The sequence below is a fragment of the Canis lupus genome, chromosome 20 (assembly GCF_003254725.2).
Source record: "Canis lupus dingo isolate Sandy chromosome 20, ASM325472v2, whole genome shotgun sequence".
Lineage (NCBI taxonomy): Eukaryota > Metazoa > Chordata > Mammalia > Carnivora > Canidae > Canis > Canis lupus.
In genome coordinates this window covers 48,434,273-48,449,983 of record NC_064262.1, presented here as the reverse complement: position 1 = coordinate 48,449,983, position 15,711 = coordinate 48,434,273, and the positions used below count along the sequence as shown (strand labels likewise).

Sequence of the window (15,711 nt, the reverse complement as noted above, 5' to 3'; positions counted from 1 at the left end):
AGCCTCGGTTCCGGCTCAGCTGCTCGGCTGTCAAGAGCCGGGGCCTCGGGCTGGGGCTGCGGCCTTCGGCGCATGCTCCGGCGGCTCCAGCTCCGCGCCTCCGCGCCTCCGCGTGGAAAGTCCTGGAACTGCACACCCCGGAGGCTCACGCGGCGCCTCTGTCGCCCCCGCGCGGTCACAGGGGTGCTGCGGCCCCCACCCGACACAGGCCCCGCGCAGGTCCGCAAAACGGCTTTATTCCCCCGAAGGCTCCGCGCTGCGGTCCTGGGCCCGGGGTGGGCTGACTTGGCCTCTGGGACTCCTGGCTCGCCTAGAGGTGGCTGAGGCTGCTGTGCCTGGAGCTGCGCAGCGAGCTGGCCTCCCAGGCGCTCCTGGTTAGGGCCAGCCCCGCCGGGCTGCCCTTGGCGCCGGGCCTCGGGGGCAGGAGGCGAAGCAGTTGGCGCAGCACCGCCTGGCGCAGCAGGATGTACACCCAGGGGTCCAGGATCTGGTTCCATGAAGCGAGGCGCACAGCCAAAAACAGCGGCCGCTGCAGGGAGCTGGAGCCCCAGCCCCCGACAGCCAGCACCACTAACACCTGCGGGAGAAGCCGGTGTGAGCGGTGGGGCAGGTGTAGGGAGAAGGGGACTGGCCAGGGGCGGGGCTGGGATGGATGAGCGCGCGGCCGAAGGGGAAGGGAGCCGTGAGCAGGAGCAGAGGCTCACAGGCTGGGGAGATGGGAGTCTCCGTGCGGAAGGGCTACGGAGCGGGCCGAAGGGGGCGTGGCAGAAGCAAAGGTCGCGGTGCTCGGGGGCTCGAACAGAAAAGGAGAGAAGCGCCGGGTGTCCCGAAGCACAGGGGGCCCGGGGGAGAAGAGAAGCCGGGCGCGTGCTGCTGGAAGGGGTTCGGGCACCGCGCGTCCGGGAGGAGGCTCGCCTGGGTAGGCGGCCCTACGGAGGCCCCGGGCCGGGTAAGCGGAGGGGGTGGGATGTCCGAGGGGGCCGGAGGGCGGGGAAGGGAGCGAGAACCCAGGTACCCCCGGAGGGCAGGGGTGGGAGGGGCCAAGGAGGGGGCCGGAAGGAGCCTGGCCCGAGGGGCGTGTGCGCCCCTCACCAGCAGCGGGCTCCAGCAGATGCACGACACCACCATGATGCCCACGAGCTGGCCCACCATCTCCACATCGTGGGCGCGGGCTCTGCGCGCGGAGCCCCGGCCCGGGGAACCGCCGGGGACCGAAGCGACGGACGAGGAGGACGAGGCGGAGGCCGAGCGGGGCGCGCGCGCCCCCCAGTGACGGCGGCCGTCGGGGCCGCAGGCCTGAGGACGCCGTCGAGAGCGGCGGCGGCGCCAGCGGGCGCGCAGCAAGGCCAGGCCGCTGAGCGTGTTGCACACGAGCGCGGCGAGCAGCGCGGCCAGGCCGAGGCCGGCGAAGAGGCCGGCGAGCAGCGCCTGGCGCCAGCCGCCCGCCGGGCGCAGGCCGATGAAGCACCACGTGCCCGGGTACTGCAGCTCGTAGCGGCCCACGCGCGCCAGCGGCAGCAGCGCCACCGCCAAGGCCAGCGCGGCCAGCACGGCCAGGGCCAGGCGCGCGCGGGCCGCCGAGACGCGCGCCGCGTGCAGCAGCGGCCGCGTGACGCCCACGCAGCGCTCCACGGCCATGCCGCAGCCGAGCAGCAGCGGGCACAGGCCGAAGAAGACCATGCAGCCGCCCAGGAAGTGGCAGGCGCCGCCGGCCGGCGAGCGGCCCGCCGCGTACAGGCGCAGCACCAGCGCCCCCGGGATGACGTGGCCCGCCAGGTCAGTGGCCAGGAGGCTGGCGACGAACAGCAGGAAGGTGGCGGCCGAGCGGCGGCGGCGCAGGCGGCCCGCGGCCTGCGCCAGCAGCGCCAGCGCCAGCACGTTGGACACGGCGCCCAGGGTCATGGAGAAGATGGGCAGCGCCGGCGACGCGCTCGCCCGGCCGGACGGCGGCCAAGCCGACGCGTTGGGAGCCCCGGGCTCCGCACACGGGGTCGCCTCCCCGGCCAGGCTCAGGTTGAGGGGCCCGCAGAGACTCATGTCAGGTGCTGGGGTGGGGGCTGGGGAGAGGAGAGGAAGGGCACCGTGAGGCCGGGCTGGAGAGGAAGGGCACGGCCGGCTGGCGCTGGCGGGCCGCCCCGCTGAGAGCCCCGCTCCATGCCCCATGCCCCATGCCGATGCCGGGCATTCTCCCTGTCACTCTCCCTGCGGCCGCTCCGGATGGCTCCGGATGACCCCGGCTGCCCCATGCCCGACCCTTCCTCCTCCTCTGCCCCATCAGCCCATCTCTTGCCAGGGCCCCTCGCCACCTTCTCTGTCCACCTTGCTTCCCTGAGCTCCAGCCTTCCGTGTCTCTCCCCACCTCTGGACGCCTCGGATCCACTTCTGACACCCACCTCAGTTTCGCAGCACAGCGAATTCCCGGTCCCCTGCTCGTCTGACTCCCACTCACCCGTTTCTGATCACAGGGCCCCACCTGACCTCACTGCCCGGTCTCGGTCTCTGACCGTCACAGGTCACGTTTTCCCCAGTCCCATGTGTGATGCTCACAGCCCCACCTCTGCCACCACGGGCGCCTCTCTATCCCCAGTCCCTGTCCCCCCCCACTGCCATCTCTGAGTTCCGTTCCTGTCTCACCCAGGTCCTGCTCCTGACCACGGCCACCTCATAGTGGATGCCCGTGGTTCCCATCCCCCCCCCAAGTCCCTGCCTCGAAGGCCTCAAGGCAGGCCAGCAACCCCCATTCCTTGATACCCCAGAGGTGAGGGCTGAGAGGGCAGAGCTGCCTGCTGGCCAGATGGGAAGGGCACATGGGGACAGACCGTAAGACTCACAGGGACTGATAGATGGGGCTGAGACTCAAGAACACAGGCCAGAGAGACTGAGGTGGCCATGGCCCCATCCTCCCACCCCCTCCTCCCCCACCAGAGATCCTCAGGCCCCAGTCTTCTTACCCACACAGCTTGGGACGCCAGGTCCCCATCGCCTGCTGCTTGGCCCTGCTGCCTGCTGCACCCGCGCCCGCTGCACCAGAGCGCTCTCCGGCAGGCCGCTCCCTCTCCCTCCCTCCTGGGGCGGCTCCCCAGCTCCCTGCCTCCTCCCGCCACCCGTGCTCTGGCCTCCAGGGGCTGCTCCGGCTATCTTGCATCTTGCGCTATCTTGCGCCCGCTATCTTGCGCCCGCAGGGGACCTAGGGTGGCAGAGACCCATCTGTGCTCCTGGCAATGGGCAGGGGCCACTCTGGACCCCAGCTGCCCCCTCCAGGACGGGGGCTCTCGGGGAGTTGGCTTGGTTCCCCATGACCCCCTCCCTGCTGGCCGGGCGGGAGTAGCCCTCCCCCCACCCCCAGGCGCGGGCCTTTCGCCTGCCTCATTAATAAAGTGGATAAAATCTAAACACTGGAAAATGTGAGCATCACCCAGGGCGGGCTGGGGCAGCTGCAGGGGGTGCCACTGCTCCCAGGGGGACTGCGAGGTGGGGGGGGGGCTAACCCCGCCTGGGGGCAGCCCCACCCTCTTGCCCTGCCAAAGCCTCCAGGATGTTGGGGTGGTGGCCACAGCGGTGGTGGTGGGCAGTGCCTCTTGTGCACCAGCTTGGGTCTGGCCCAGCCTGGCCAGGAGACCCGCCCACTATTTACACAGGGGCTTAAAGCTCAGGCCAGGGCCAGCGTGAGTCAAACCCTGGGAGGGGCAAGAGAGGAGGCGAAGAGGGGGCAAGGGACTCTGTCCTGGGACACACAAGTCCCAAGCCACCTGTGGACACAACTGCAGCCTCACATCCTGCCCTGACAAGCAGGGGCACACACACAGTCTCACATTCTAAGACACAGGGTCACACCTCTTCACATCCTAAGACCAGATCCTGCCAGTCTGTCCCCAGCACAGCAGGAGCCACATCATCGGACCCCTGAACACGGTGACAACATCACCCTGAGGACCCCCGGAGATCCCCATTGTCACTGGTTCTAACTTAACATGCTGAGATGCAATCCCCTGAGAAAATGCTTGGAGCACAGAGACACCCAGACAATCCCTACCTCCTCTGAGACAGCCCACCAGCCACACTCACCCAGACACCCCCAAATGGTCCAAGACAGGCCCCATGAATACACTCCACACCCCCAAGATGCAAGGGGTGGCACCTCCAGGGCATCTTGAGATCCAGCTGGTTAACACCTACCCTAGAACAGAAACACCCAGAGACACACATACACCCCTGGACACCTCGAGCTGCACTTACATGGCCGCGCTCCACACGCACCGACACCCTGATAGACACAGGCTTACGGTCTAAATGCACAGCCACACCCCTTCACACCCTGAGCTGTTTACCAGCATAGACACGGAGCACCCCCCCAACAGCTGTCTCCATTCCCTCCCCCACCCAAGAATACAACCAGGGGCTGCACACACACCTCCAGTCTGGCCAGTCCCCCCCAGCTCCCCTCTCCCAGGCAGGCCCAGTGCCCACCTGTGCAAAGTAGGGATGAAAATGGGGAGCGGGCAGAACTGAGACATTCCTGCAGGGACCTCTGGCCCGGTTCCCCTTGCTTCCACTCCTGCCCTTCCCTCCAGGTCTGGCCAGGGTCCCACCCCCCTCCCCGATCTCCACTCAATCCTGGAGGATGAAGTGGGTTGTCAAAACAAGCACGCAGGGTTTATGTCCAGGGCCGAACATGGTGCACCATGGGCGCCAGCAGACCCCACACATCTGCAGTCAGCAGGAGCCCGAAGGAGTGGCAGCCACACCGTGACCGCTCCCCTCAGTCTTGGGGAGCCCCCCCACAGCACTTGCCCTGGCAGGCTTCCATCTTGGGCCCCCTCATCTCTTTTTTCCCAAGCCAGCCTTCCCGGCCTCCCAGCCCCGGTGCTCCCTGTGGCCCTGGGCGCCAACAGCCTCACGCCCACTGTTCACATCAGGCTCGAGGTGACGAGGTGACGGGAGGCCTGGCTCTAGGCGAGCAAGATTTGAACCTCAGTAGGCCTAGCAGCTCCGGCCTTTGACTGGAAGCCTTGTGGCCGGCAGCCAGAAAGCTCATCAGGCGGAACGGGTGGGGGGAGGCCCAGGCAGGCTCCTAATTCAATTTGGAGCCTGAGGAGGATGGATTTCAGCTGCTACATTCTTTCCCAGCCCTGGCTCACCCCCTTCTCCCACCCTAAAGCCGAGGCCGCCACACAGGTCCAACAGCAGATAGATTCTTTATGGTTTAAGACAGCAAATTCAGATATAAAATGCCCACCGCCATCCTCCCTCCTGCCCCTTCCGTCTGGGGCTAGGCTGAGGGGGACACGGGGCAGGGGAGGCAGGGAGGTTGGGGGGTTCACAGCAGACTAGTGTTTCGGATGCAGAGGTAACAGACTCCACGGTGAGGGGGCTCCTCTCTGGGTGGGGCGTGGGGAGGAGGGCATTATTGCATTTGCTGAGGGGGGAATGCCCCCCCTTCTGCATTCCCTGCAGCAGGAAACTAGGGAGGTCACGACCCCCAAACAGGCCCCAGGGAGATGAGGGACCAGTTTGGCAGCTGATGCGGAAAGTGTTGGGGGCGGAGGGTGGCCGCCCCATCTGGCTGGGCCCTCCCCCCTCCCTGCGCCTGACTCGGCTGAGGTAAGTGGGGAGCATGGCAAGGGGGGACCGGGGACCCCAGCCAGGGTGGGAGCTGGGGAGGGGTGGTACCGATTGGAGTGGGGCGGAGGCTGGGCCCCACCGCCACTCTGCATCATCCTTGGGCCCTTGAGCAAGGTCCAAGCCGGATGCTGGGGTCCAGGCCATGGAGGCCCTCCCACTGGGGGCTCCCACCAAGCAGAGCCAGGTCACTGAGAGGTCTGGAGGGAGGCCTAGAAGCGGCCGACCTTGGCATCCCCAATGGCACCCCAGACGTCAAAGACGAACTCATCAGGGAAGGCAAAGTCACCAAGCCGTTCATCCAGGGCCTCGGCGAGCTCATCTGGGTTCCTTTTGTCCTTTCCAAGCTCTACCATGGTGGCCGCTGGACAAGGGTGTGGGGGGGTGACAGGATGGAAGCACAGATGACAGAGGTACTCAGGGCAGACCCAGCCCCACAAGACCCAGAAGCCCTCCCCCCAAGACTTGCAACCCCCCCTCCGGACCCAGGCTCCCCACTCACCCAACTCCGTGTCCCTGATGCCCATGTAACTCTCCAGCAGGTCATCTACCTTCTCAATTGCCTTCTCCTCAAAGGCTGAGGGCTGGGGGGGGGGGGGGGGGAGGAACAGTGACATCACAAAACCATGAATAAATCTGTAATTATATTATTTATAATATAATAATAATTATATTACTAGGTGTGGGATGCTCTTTTCACCACTCTACGTGTATTAACCCACAGCTCATCCTCCCCACAGCCCTGTGATAGTCTTACTAGCCCACTATTTAAAAATGAGGAAACTAGGAATCCCTGGGTGGCGCAGAGGTTTAGCGCCTGCCTTTGGCCCAGGGCGCGATCCTGGAGACCCGGGATCGAATCCCACATCGGGCTCCCGGTGCATGGAGCCTGCTTCTCCCTCTGCCTGTGTCTCTGCCCCCCCCCCCTCTCTCTCTGTGTGACTATCATAAATAAATAAAAATTAAAAAAAAAAAGAGGAAACTGAGGCCCGCTTGCCCAACCAAGGTCCCAGAGCTGGAATGTGGCAGAGGTAGATTTGAATCTAGTGCACAAAGCCCCTCCGCCAACCGAGGCTGCAGCCACCTATGGATGTCCGGGGCCGGGCCAGAACACTCACCACATCCTCTACTGTGGCAGGGCCGCGGGATCTGAGCCGGAGGGTCCCTCGGCCAGTGCCCAGCTGGGGGCCAGAGCCAGGACGGCCACCCCCTGAGCGGACACCGATCATGTCTGTGGAAGGCAGGGAAGGGGTGAGGGTCTGGGAAGCCCTGGGCAGGACCCCAGGCAGCCTAGCCTCAGAGACCCCCTTCTACCTTCTCCAAGCTTCTGCAGGTTCTGGGGGGCTGCCCTCCCTCCATCTGACCCCAGGAGTGCAGGCCCCTTACTGGGCTCAGCAAGGATGGAGAAAGGACAGCCAGGGGCAAAAAATGGAAGAGGCTGGAGGGGAGACAGAGGGGGCCCTGTTCCCAGGGCCTGAAGGACAGGAAGGGGTGGGGCCTGGGTCTTGAGCGGTTCTCCCCAAGGCCAAGGGGAGACACAGCTGCCAGGGGCCAAGGACCAGCCCAAACGGCCTGGGGAAGTGTTTGAGAGTCCCCCACCCCCACCTCAGGGGCCTCAGGCTCATTCCAGAAAGTTAGTGAAGCCAGACGGAGAAGTGGGGGTGCAGGAACAAGGCAGCCAAGCCTGGCTTCTCAGGCCTGGGGGTGAGGGGGGGGCACTCGCCAGGGTTGGGGGCGCTTGGCTGGGCTAATGGTTCCGGGAAGCTGGGTGTGGGGGCAACTTCCTCCTTGCTCTTACCCTCCTCCCAGGCTGGGCGGAGAGCCAGCACCCCCTCCCCAGGGCAAGGCGGAGCTACCCCCCCTTCCACTGCGGCTGGCTGGCCTTGGGCGCCACCTGCTGGTGTCTCCCCGCCACTGCGGCCCAAACCCCAGGGACCGGGCCAAGGCGGTGGTCCAGGCAGCAGGCCCTCACCGAAGGCCTTGCGGGGCTCTGTGAGCTTCAGCGTGAAGGTGCGGCCTCGGGGCAGCTCCTTGAGCAGACGAGCCACCTCGTAGTGCCGGCAGCCCAGCAGACTCTGCCCGTTAATGGCCTCGATCATGTCACCCACACTGATGAGCTGGATGTGGTCGATCACGCTTCCCTCCTTAATGCGCTGTGCAGAGAGGAGCGGTCAGCCCCCGTGGCTCTGCCCTTGGGTCCTATGGCCCACCTGTACCCTCAGGACTCGGGGTGCCCCAGTTACCCCAGGCACCTTGATGAAGGCATAGCCGGCCCCGTTGTCAGTGATGGTGAGCCCCAGCGCCTCCTCTGACTTGAACACCTCTACCTCCTTGCGCTGCCCCTTGACGTGGGCAAAGATGAAGTCCTCCAGCCCGATCTGGCCCCCCAAGAGCTTGTCCATGTCCACTTTGTGGGTGTTGAGGGTACAAAACATCACCTGCATGGGTAGGAGACACTCAACCCTCACCTCCCTCCCTCACCCTTTGCTAACCACCACCCGAGGGGGAAGGAGGGTGCTAGGAAAGGGCTGGAGGTCCCTGCCTGACCACCCCAGAGTGGCCCCCACTTGGATGCAGCTCTGCTAGGGCTGGGATTTCCCTGCTGCTCCCAGGGCATAGAGCCTGGCACACAGCAGATGCTCAGTAAGGGTTTGTGGAATGAATGAAGGGGCACAGATTGCCCACCACACCTGCTGAGACCTTCGCATCAATCTCCTGCTCAACCTCACTGTTTCCCATCTTTCAGCTCCCAAAGTCCTTGGGGTAAGGCCTTCCAATGTATCATAGAGAAATGAATCTCGCATCTAACCTCCAGATCCCGTAATCAACTGGGGCACTAGTCTCCCAATGCATGATGGGAATGTCACAAACAGCCCTGGTCATGCACTTCTACAGTCCACTGGGGCATGGGCCTCCCAATGCCTAATGGGAACTCAGCACCCAGGCTTGGCCTCCAGGTCCCCACAACTCACTGGGGAGCAGGCCTCAGCGGGCATAACTTTAGCACCGGAGCCCCGGCTCACGAGCTGGATTTACGCCCAGGCCTCAGCCCACATCAGGGACCCCGGTGCCCAGCTCCCCAGTGGTACCTCGGCAGCTGGCAGCCGGAAGGCCTCGGCGATCTTGCCATACAGCTCCTTGACGTTGGTGAAGCCCTCGATGCGGCCAGTGGGACTGCCGTGGGCCAGCTGGGTGTGGAACACGAGGCGGGGCCGCAGGGCCGGGGGAGGCGGGGGTAGGCCCATGTGGGGCCCCCCTGCCCCACCCCCACCCAGGGGCCCTGGCTCCCCCACGCCCAGCCCCCCACGGCCTGGCTCGGCCTCCTCATTTTCCACCAGAGGCGGCGCCTTTTTCCGCCGCCCCAGTCCCAGCGGCATGAGCAGCGAGAAGCGGGGGCGCACTCTGGAGATCTGCAGGGCGGAAAGTGGGCTTAGGACCTGGCCAGGGGCCTTGAGCCGCTTCTCCCCCATATTAGCACCCTACTGGCCTTATGAAATATTTAGAGCACAGACTGGCCTTGGGTCAAAACCTGGTCCCGGCACTTATGTGCCTTGTACAGAAGTAGTAACGGCAGCTAATACCTACTAAGACCCCGAGCAAACTGTGCTGTGACCTTACTTCATCTTTATACCACATCGGGACGTGAGGACCATATGAGGTTATGATTATGCCCATTTAAGAGATGAGAAAATGTAGGCTCAAAGTGGTTATGCTGCTCTTGATTTTTCTATTGGTGGCAGCCACTAGTGCTGAGCACAAAAAACTGCTGACTCTCCTTTCAGGGCACACAGGCAGGTGACACTTGCTGACCTCTTCGTGACAGGGCAGGCACATGACTAGTTCTGGCCACTGAGTTGTGAGAGGAAGCGACACATGACATTTCTGGGCTGAAGCATTTAGTTATGGGAGCAAGAGACATGGATGGGGGGGGGGTGTAGGGGGGCGGTTCTTTATCTCCCAGACATGGTGACTGGCCCCATCTGGTAAGGTGGCAACTCCATCGGCCAGCCCCTGGGTGACTACAAAGTATGTAACCTCCAGCCAAGCTGCAGTGATGCAGCACGAACAAAAAAAATAAACCTTTGTGGAGTTCACCCAGGAAGATTTGGGGGGCGTCGTTTGTTCCTGTAGCAAAACTTGTCCTGATATACTCTTTTCCTTTCCTTTTTCTTTCCTCTACCCCCATTTCCTCTCAGTTTCTTTCTTCCCTCGTTTCAAATATTTTTTGCATACTCACTATATGCCATGCACATTTTAGACATTGCCTTCAGTAAGACAAGCAAGGTCCCTGACCGGGGCCACTATATGCCATTGCACAGGTTGTTCACTGTGCAAAAGCACCAGACCAAGGTGGCAGGTAGAAATGAAATTCAGCCTGTGCTCTGCTTGCTGAAGCCACACGCCAAGCTGATGGGTCTGCTGGGAGGAAGGGCTGCCTCTCTCCAATTCCCTCAGGGTGCCATGGATGCTAGCTGGACCTCTGTCCACGTTGTCCAGAGCATACAGTCCAGAGGAGAAGGCAGATGCACAGTGAGCAAGCACATGTGTCAAAGTCTAATATAATTTCTAATCGTGCTATGAAGACAGTAAGACAAGTTCTTCAACAGACAAAGTCAAGGAGGGCCTCTCTGAGCAGGTGAAACTGAGCCTGAGGCCTGAATGATAGGAAGTATTCATATGAGGATGTGAGGCAAGAAGGCTCCAGGCAGAGGGAACAGCCAGTACAAAGGCCCTGAAGGGGGCCGTGCTTGGTGTGTTTGAGGAGCAGCTAGGCGGCCTGTGTGGTTGGAACAGAATGGTAAAGGGGACAGCAGGAGGAGGGAGGGGGCAGAGCGACCAGGGCCTCATGGGCTCAGGGAAGACTTACGCCTTTGCTCTCAGTGAGGTGGCAGTCACGGGAGGGTTCTGAGCAGACTCACAGACTCACAGACAAGCAAGAGACCAGTGTAACCAGAGAGGAGTGAGCCATGGGAGAGTGCAGAGGGGTGGTAAAAAGAGGTGATAAGGCGTGGGAGGGGTCGATGGTGCGGGCCCTCCAGACTGGGAAAGAGTTCGGATTTCATTTTCGAGTCACGCATCCGAAGTCACAGAAGCCAGGTGAGCTCTGTGGTCTGTTTGACTCCCATGCAAAGTGGTTCCCTAAGCAGCTCAATCTCCCTCAGCCTGGGATGTCCACTCTGCAAGCGGGGCCAGGCTGTGCTGAGGAGCACATTATGCCAAATTTGGTTTTTCTGTGTAAAGGGGACTTCCTGCTCCCTCCCTTAAGACCTCTTCCTCCAGGGGGCCATCCTGGATTCAGCCAAGCCCAGTGTGCTGCACCCACTCTCAGGCCTCCACTCCTTGGCTGCTGCACTGATGCGCCTGCTCTCCCAACACCACCTCCAGGAGCACCTGCTCCAGCCCCAGCGTCTCTCACCTACACTAGTGCAGTTGCCTCCTGGGAGTCGGCGGCTTCTGCCCTCGCCCTCCACGGTCTGTGTCAACAGAGCAGCCAGAATGATCCTGTAAAACAGAAGTCACGTCACATCCGTCCTCTGCTCCAACCCCTCCCAGGGCTTCTACCTCCTTCAGAGTAAGAGTCAACATTCTCCTTTCCACCCACAGGCCCCAAGAGATCTGCCCCCATGGCCTCCCTGCCCTCACCTTCACCCACTCTCCGCCTTGCTCATCCCTCTGAGGCACACTCAGCCTCCTAGGCTCAGTGCTTCTGCGTTTGACTCTGCCTTCTGGCATCCACACAACTCATCCTCGCATCTCTTTCAATGCAATGGGATATATATTTCATCCACTATTCTTGTCTGCTGTTTTCCGAAAGGCAAGGAATTTTGTCTGCCTTATGCATCCTTATACTCTTAGCACAGAGAACACTGCCTGGTGCATAGCAGGTGCTCAATAAATACTTGTTGAATGAACGTATAGATGAATGATCCTAATATTCATCAGCCCATCAGTCCCTGTGCCTGGCTTTGGGGAGACAGAAGGACCCAGGATATAGTCCCTGCCCCAAGGGGGTCTTGTCTCACCAGCAAAAGAGCAAGCGCCCCCCTGTGGTCCTCATCCCTTGCTTCCCAGCATAGTGCTGGGGACAGGGTAGGTGCTCCTTCTAGCCACACTGATTTCTCCCTCACCTTTCATCATGGTTTTGTTTTCACTCCCTTCATAATCAAGGATGCTGAACAACTTTTTTCTTTTTCCATGGGGGCAGGGAAAGGTTGGGGTGGTGGTGGAGGAGAACCTTAAGCAGGCTCTACAACCGGTGTGGAGCCTGATGTGGGGCTTGATCTCACAACCCTGAGATCATGACCCGAGCTGAAATCAAGAGTCAGACGCTTAACCAACTGAGCCACCCAGGCACTCCAGGCTTAACAGCTTTTTTTTTTAAAGATTGTATTTATTCATGAGAGACATACACAGAGAGAGGCAGAGACATAGGCAGAGGAAGAAGCAGACTCCCTGCGGGGAGCCTGATGCAGAACTTGATCCCTTGACCCCAGGATTATGCCCTGAGCCAAAGGCAGACGCTCAACCACTGAGTAATGCTTAACAACTTTTAAGACATTTATTAACTGCTTGGATTTGTCATTTTGTGAATTGTCTAAGTCTTTGCCCATTTTTAAAAATTGCACAGTTTTTTTATTGTAATGCCTATATCTTTTTCTTTTTCTTTTTTTTTAAGATTTTATTTATTTATTCATGGGAGACACAGAGACAGAGAAAGGCAGAGACATAGGCAGAAGGAGAAGCAGGCTCCATGCGGGGAGCCCAATGTGGGACTCGATCCTGGGTCTCCAGGATCAAGCCCTGGGCTGAAGGTGGCGCTAAACTGCTGAGCCACTGGGCTGCCCTGCCTTTATCTTTTTCTTATTGATTTTTGGGAATTGTTTACATATTTGGGATACTAGTCTTTTATTGGTTACTTCATCTAACCATAGTACACATCACAGTAAGCATTCACCTAATATCTGATAAAAAACAAATTCTGAATGAATAAACCCATACTGCCCCCTCAGATTATTACAACACACTCAGTGATGCTTCAAACCAAACCAAACCAAACCCCTCATCATCACCTCCCCTGTTCTCCTCCTGCTGCCCCTCATACATCTTAGCGGGATGCTGAGAACATGAGTCTGGAACCTGGTTTCTCCACTTATTAGCTGTGTGACCTTGGGCAAGTATCTTAACTTCTCTGAGCTCCAAGGAGGGTGGCCTGGGTTCAAATCCCATCCTTGCCACTTACCAGCTGCGTGGTCGTGGGCAAGTGTCACTTCATGTGATGGAGCCTCAGTTTTCTCAGTCGAAAAATGGGTGGAATTCCTGTCTCTCTCCAGGTGCTTATGGGAATCCAAAGAGATTGTGCAGACAACCCGATTAGCATTTTGCCTGACATTCAATTTAAGAAAACTGTTACTAGTATTGTCATTATTATTATGGCCTCCTCCCCTGCCCCCCCCCCCCCCCCCCCCCCGCCGCCCAGAAACATCCCAGTCTGTGCTTCTGCTGTCTGCTGTCCGCGGAGGCCTAGTCTAGGTGGCCTCCTCCAGGCAGCCTCCCTGGCTTGCCCCAGCCTGCTGGAACTGCCCCTGTGGTCCAGACAGCTCAAGGCCCATGAACTTAATTACACATTATCCCGGCAGAACTCTTGTCTTTCAGTCCCAGGCTGCTATTTCACTTCGTGTCTCTATTTTAAAATGTAAACCAGATCACGTCACTCCCCGGCTTCCAATCTTACAGCGGTCTCCTACCTTTACAGAGGAAAAGCCCCAAACTCCTTAATATGAGCCACAGGCCCCTGCAGAACTGCCACTCTGGCAGCAGCTCGTGCCCCCACACACTATCCCAAGCTCCATCCAGCCTCAGAGTTTTTGCCCAGGCTGGGCCCCCTGCCTGACCTTTGCTGGGCCACCTTCTTTCTGTCATTTAGATCTTGTCTCCAAAGTCGCCTCCTCCAAAAGCCACCCCCTTTACCACAGATTCCACCCGGCCACCCCCCTCATATTTTATTCATAGCACACGCACTTACTACCATCCGCGGGTACTGTCTTTATCTACTTGTTAACTTGCTTGCTGCCCTTTTCCCCACTAGGACGGCGGCTCCCACAGAGCAGGGATTTTTGTCTCGTTTGCTATTATGCCCTCTGTGCCAAGGACAGTGCTTGGCCCATGGGAGGTGCTCAGTAAATGTTTGCAGAATGGACGGGTGTGCGTGCCTCGTGTCCTCATTCAGACTCCTCTCTGAGCCCTCCTATCCTCAGAACATGCCTGCTGTGGGGTTGCTAACTGACACTTCCTCCCCACATTCCCAGTGTCCCCTCAAACCTGAACATAGGGATGGTGGAAAAAGTGTCAGCCAGGGGTCCAAGCGCATTGGCTGGAATCCTAGCATCCCCACCCTCGCTTCCCTGGGAGGGGCCTGAAACTTAGCAACCCCACCACCAAGCAGAATCACAGTGAGGGCAGCAGGAAGTGGGGAGGGGAGTTCCTGGGAGTTGACAAAAGCTTGGGTGGGGGGAGAGACACCACACCCAACCTCCCCTTTCTAGTAGGATACTGCTTTGGAGGGGAGGGCGGGAGGCGGGAGGCAGGGAGGCGGGAGGCCTCTGATTCAGTCTTGAAAAACCGGCTCCCGGGTGTTTCCGGGGAGAAACGCCTACTGCCTGGGCCTCAGCGCAGGCTTTCCAGAGGGGCCCAGTGGGCAAAGGACCCCAGCATCCAGGCCTCCTATGTCCCCTGCAGATGTCACTCTCTTCTTAGGACCTAGGTATTCAGGCAAGCCTTCCCAGGTCCGGGGAGGCAAGACAGGGTTGGTGTCCGGGGACCTCTTAGGGGGGAAGCAAAGACCAGCAGGTGTGGCCCAGATACATGCATGGTTGGGGGATGCAGGCAGCAGCGGGCAGAGGAGCTGGTCGGGAACACCTGAGCCACAGAGCCACTGGGCCACTGATCCATGGAGCCATCTAGTCTAGCGGCTGAGACTCCAGTTCTGGACTCCGAAGCACGGGTTCGAGTTCCAGCCCTGCCACTTACTAGCTGTGTCACCTTGGGCAAGTCACTCCACTTCTCCGGGTCTGTTGCTTCACCTCTAAAAGAAGTAACAGCACCTTCCATGAGGTGTTTGGACGCAACGATGTGCATGGTAAATACCTGACACGGAAGCGTCCAGCCAGTGCTAGCCGGGGGTGATTTTTTCATGATTATTACCGGGACCTCAGTCCTCTCCAGGTCCCTCTCTCGGCCCTGGAGGGCCGCGTCGAGGCCAAGGTGGGACGAGGGAGGTGCCCGGGCAGGACTCAGAAATGCCGAGCCCGCCGGGACGGGGCTGTCCAGGGCAGTTCAGGGGGCAGGGTGGGCTGCCGACCCCATCTCAGAGGCGGGAGGTGTTTGACCCCGGCCCCCGGCGGGAAGATGGGCGCCTCCGGGGGAAGGGGCCTCAGGCATCCTGGGGCCCAACCTAGACCTCCAGCAGCGACCCCGGGGCCGTCCCCCCGCTCCTCGCTCGATCCGCCGGATCCCCATGGGTCCGCGACCCCGCGGGCCCGCGCTGGGGTCCCCGGAGCGGCCGTGCCCCGCCCCGCCCGCAGGGACACTCACCTGCGCCGCCGCCGCCGCCACCCGCGCGCGCCGGGCTCGGCCCTCCGCAAACTCCGGCCCGGGCCTCTCCCGCAGCCGCGGCCGGGGGGCGGGGCCAGCGCCCGCAGCGCGCCAATCAGGAGCGGCCGCCCGACGCCCGTGGCCAATCCGCGCCGCGCCGCCCAGCGCCGGGTGGGCCCGACGGAAGCATTCCAGAGGGATCCCTCCGCCTCGCCCGGCTCCTCCCGGCCCCCCCGCGCCGCGGCGCAGTGGACCTGCCCACCCTGCCGAAAGCCGCGGCAGGCTGTACCACCGCAGGGCGCGGAGGGGGGACCTGAGGCTGGGCCCCTGCCAATCGCGGGGAAGGAAGGAGGCGAGCAACCAATGGGGAGCTGGGGTCCCTGGACCACGTGCTGCCGGCGGAGTGTCCGTCTGGGGTGTCCAGGGTGGTAAGGGGCGGGAGGGCCGGTCGTGGGAGTCAGGTGACGCGGGCTGAGTTTCGGGCAGAGGCGAACTCGCCAC

The 15,711-nt window shown here is 61.0% G+C and overlaps 2 protein-coding genes across 9 annotated transcripts; both read right to left on the bottom strand.

Moving 5' to 3' along the window:
* Positions 1-220: 220 nt before the first annotated feature.
* PTGER1 (prostaglandin E receptor 1) lies at positions 221-4,298 on the bottom strand. 2 transcript variants are annotated; one of them, XM_049098353.1, is made up of 3 exons: positions 4,066-4,298; positions 1,093-2,057; positions 221-577 (listed from the first exon to the last, which is right to left on the bottom strand). In XM_049098353.1, exons 2-3 carry the CDS (start codon positions 2,035-2,037, stop codon positions 311-313), a joined length of 1,212 nt encoding a protein of 403 aa, XP_048954310.1. In that variant the 5' UTR covers positions 2,038-2,057; positions 4,066-4,298; the 3' UTR covers positions 221-310. The 2 variants fall into 2 exon arrangements, with proteins under 2 accessions (XP_048954310.1, XP_035558637.2); XM_035702744.2 differs by lacking the exon at positions 4,066-4,298 and adding an exon at positions 2,952-3,288.
* Positions 4,299-5,176: 878 nt separating this feature from the next.
* On the bottom strand, positions 5,177-15,317 carry GIPC1 (GIPC PDZ domain containing family member 1). Of its 7 annotated transcripts, none has more exons than XM_049098354.1 (10): positions 15,211-15,312; positions 14,647-14,701; positions 12,860-12,953; positions 11,036-11,121; positions 8,709-9,029; positions 7,863-8,057; positions 7,592-7,772; positions 6,738-6,850; positions 6,122-6,203; positions 5,177-5,983 (listed from the first exon to the last, which is right to left on the bottom strand). In XM_049098354.1, the coding sequence occupies exons 5-10, from the start codon at positions 8,994-8,996 to the stop codon at positions 5,832-5,834; spliced, it is 1,011 nt and encodes a 336-aa protein (XP_048954311.1). In that variant the 5' UTR covers positions 8,997-9,029; positions 11,036-11,121; positions 12,860-12,953; positions 14,647-14,701; positions 15,211-15,312; the 3' UTR covers positions 5,177-5,831. The 7 variants fall into 7 exon arrangements, with proteins under 7 accessions (XP_048954311.1, XP_035558638.1, XP_048954312.1 ...); XM_035702745.2 differs by having other exon boundaries at positions 7,872-8,057; positions 15,211-15,311; XM_049098355.1 differs by having other exon boundaries at positions 12,860-13,002; positions 15,211-15,307.
* Between the last annotated feature and the right edge of the window lie 394 nt (positions 15,318-15,711).

What these genes read in the sequence shown, in the direction of transcription:
- PTGER1 (XM_049098353.1), bottom strand. Translation starts at nt 2,037, where the DNA reads ATGAGTCTCTGCGGGCCCCTCAACCTGAGCCTGGCCGGGGAGGCGACC. An exon ending in TCTGCTGGAGCCCGCTGCTG is followed by an intron (nt 578 to 1,092) that starts GTGAGGGGCGCA and finishes CTTCTCCCGCAG; the next exon opens with GTGTTAGTGGTGCTGGCTGT.
- GIPC1 (XM_049098357.1), bottom strand. Translation starts at nt 8,996, where the DNA reads ATGCCGCTGGGACTGGGGCGGCGGAAAAAGGCGCCGCCTCTGGTGGAA. An exon ending in TCCGGCTGCCAGCTGCCGAG is followed by an intron (nt 8,058 to 8,708) that starts GTACCACTGGGG and finishes CTACCCATGCAG; the next exon opens with GTGATGTTTTGTACCCTCAA. An exon ending in CCTTCATCAAGGTGCCTGGG is followed by an intron (nt 7,773 to 7,862) that starts GTAACTGGGGCA and finishes CTCTCTGCACAG; the next exon opens with CGCATTAAGGAGGGAAGCGT.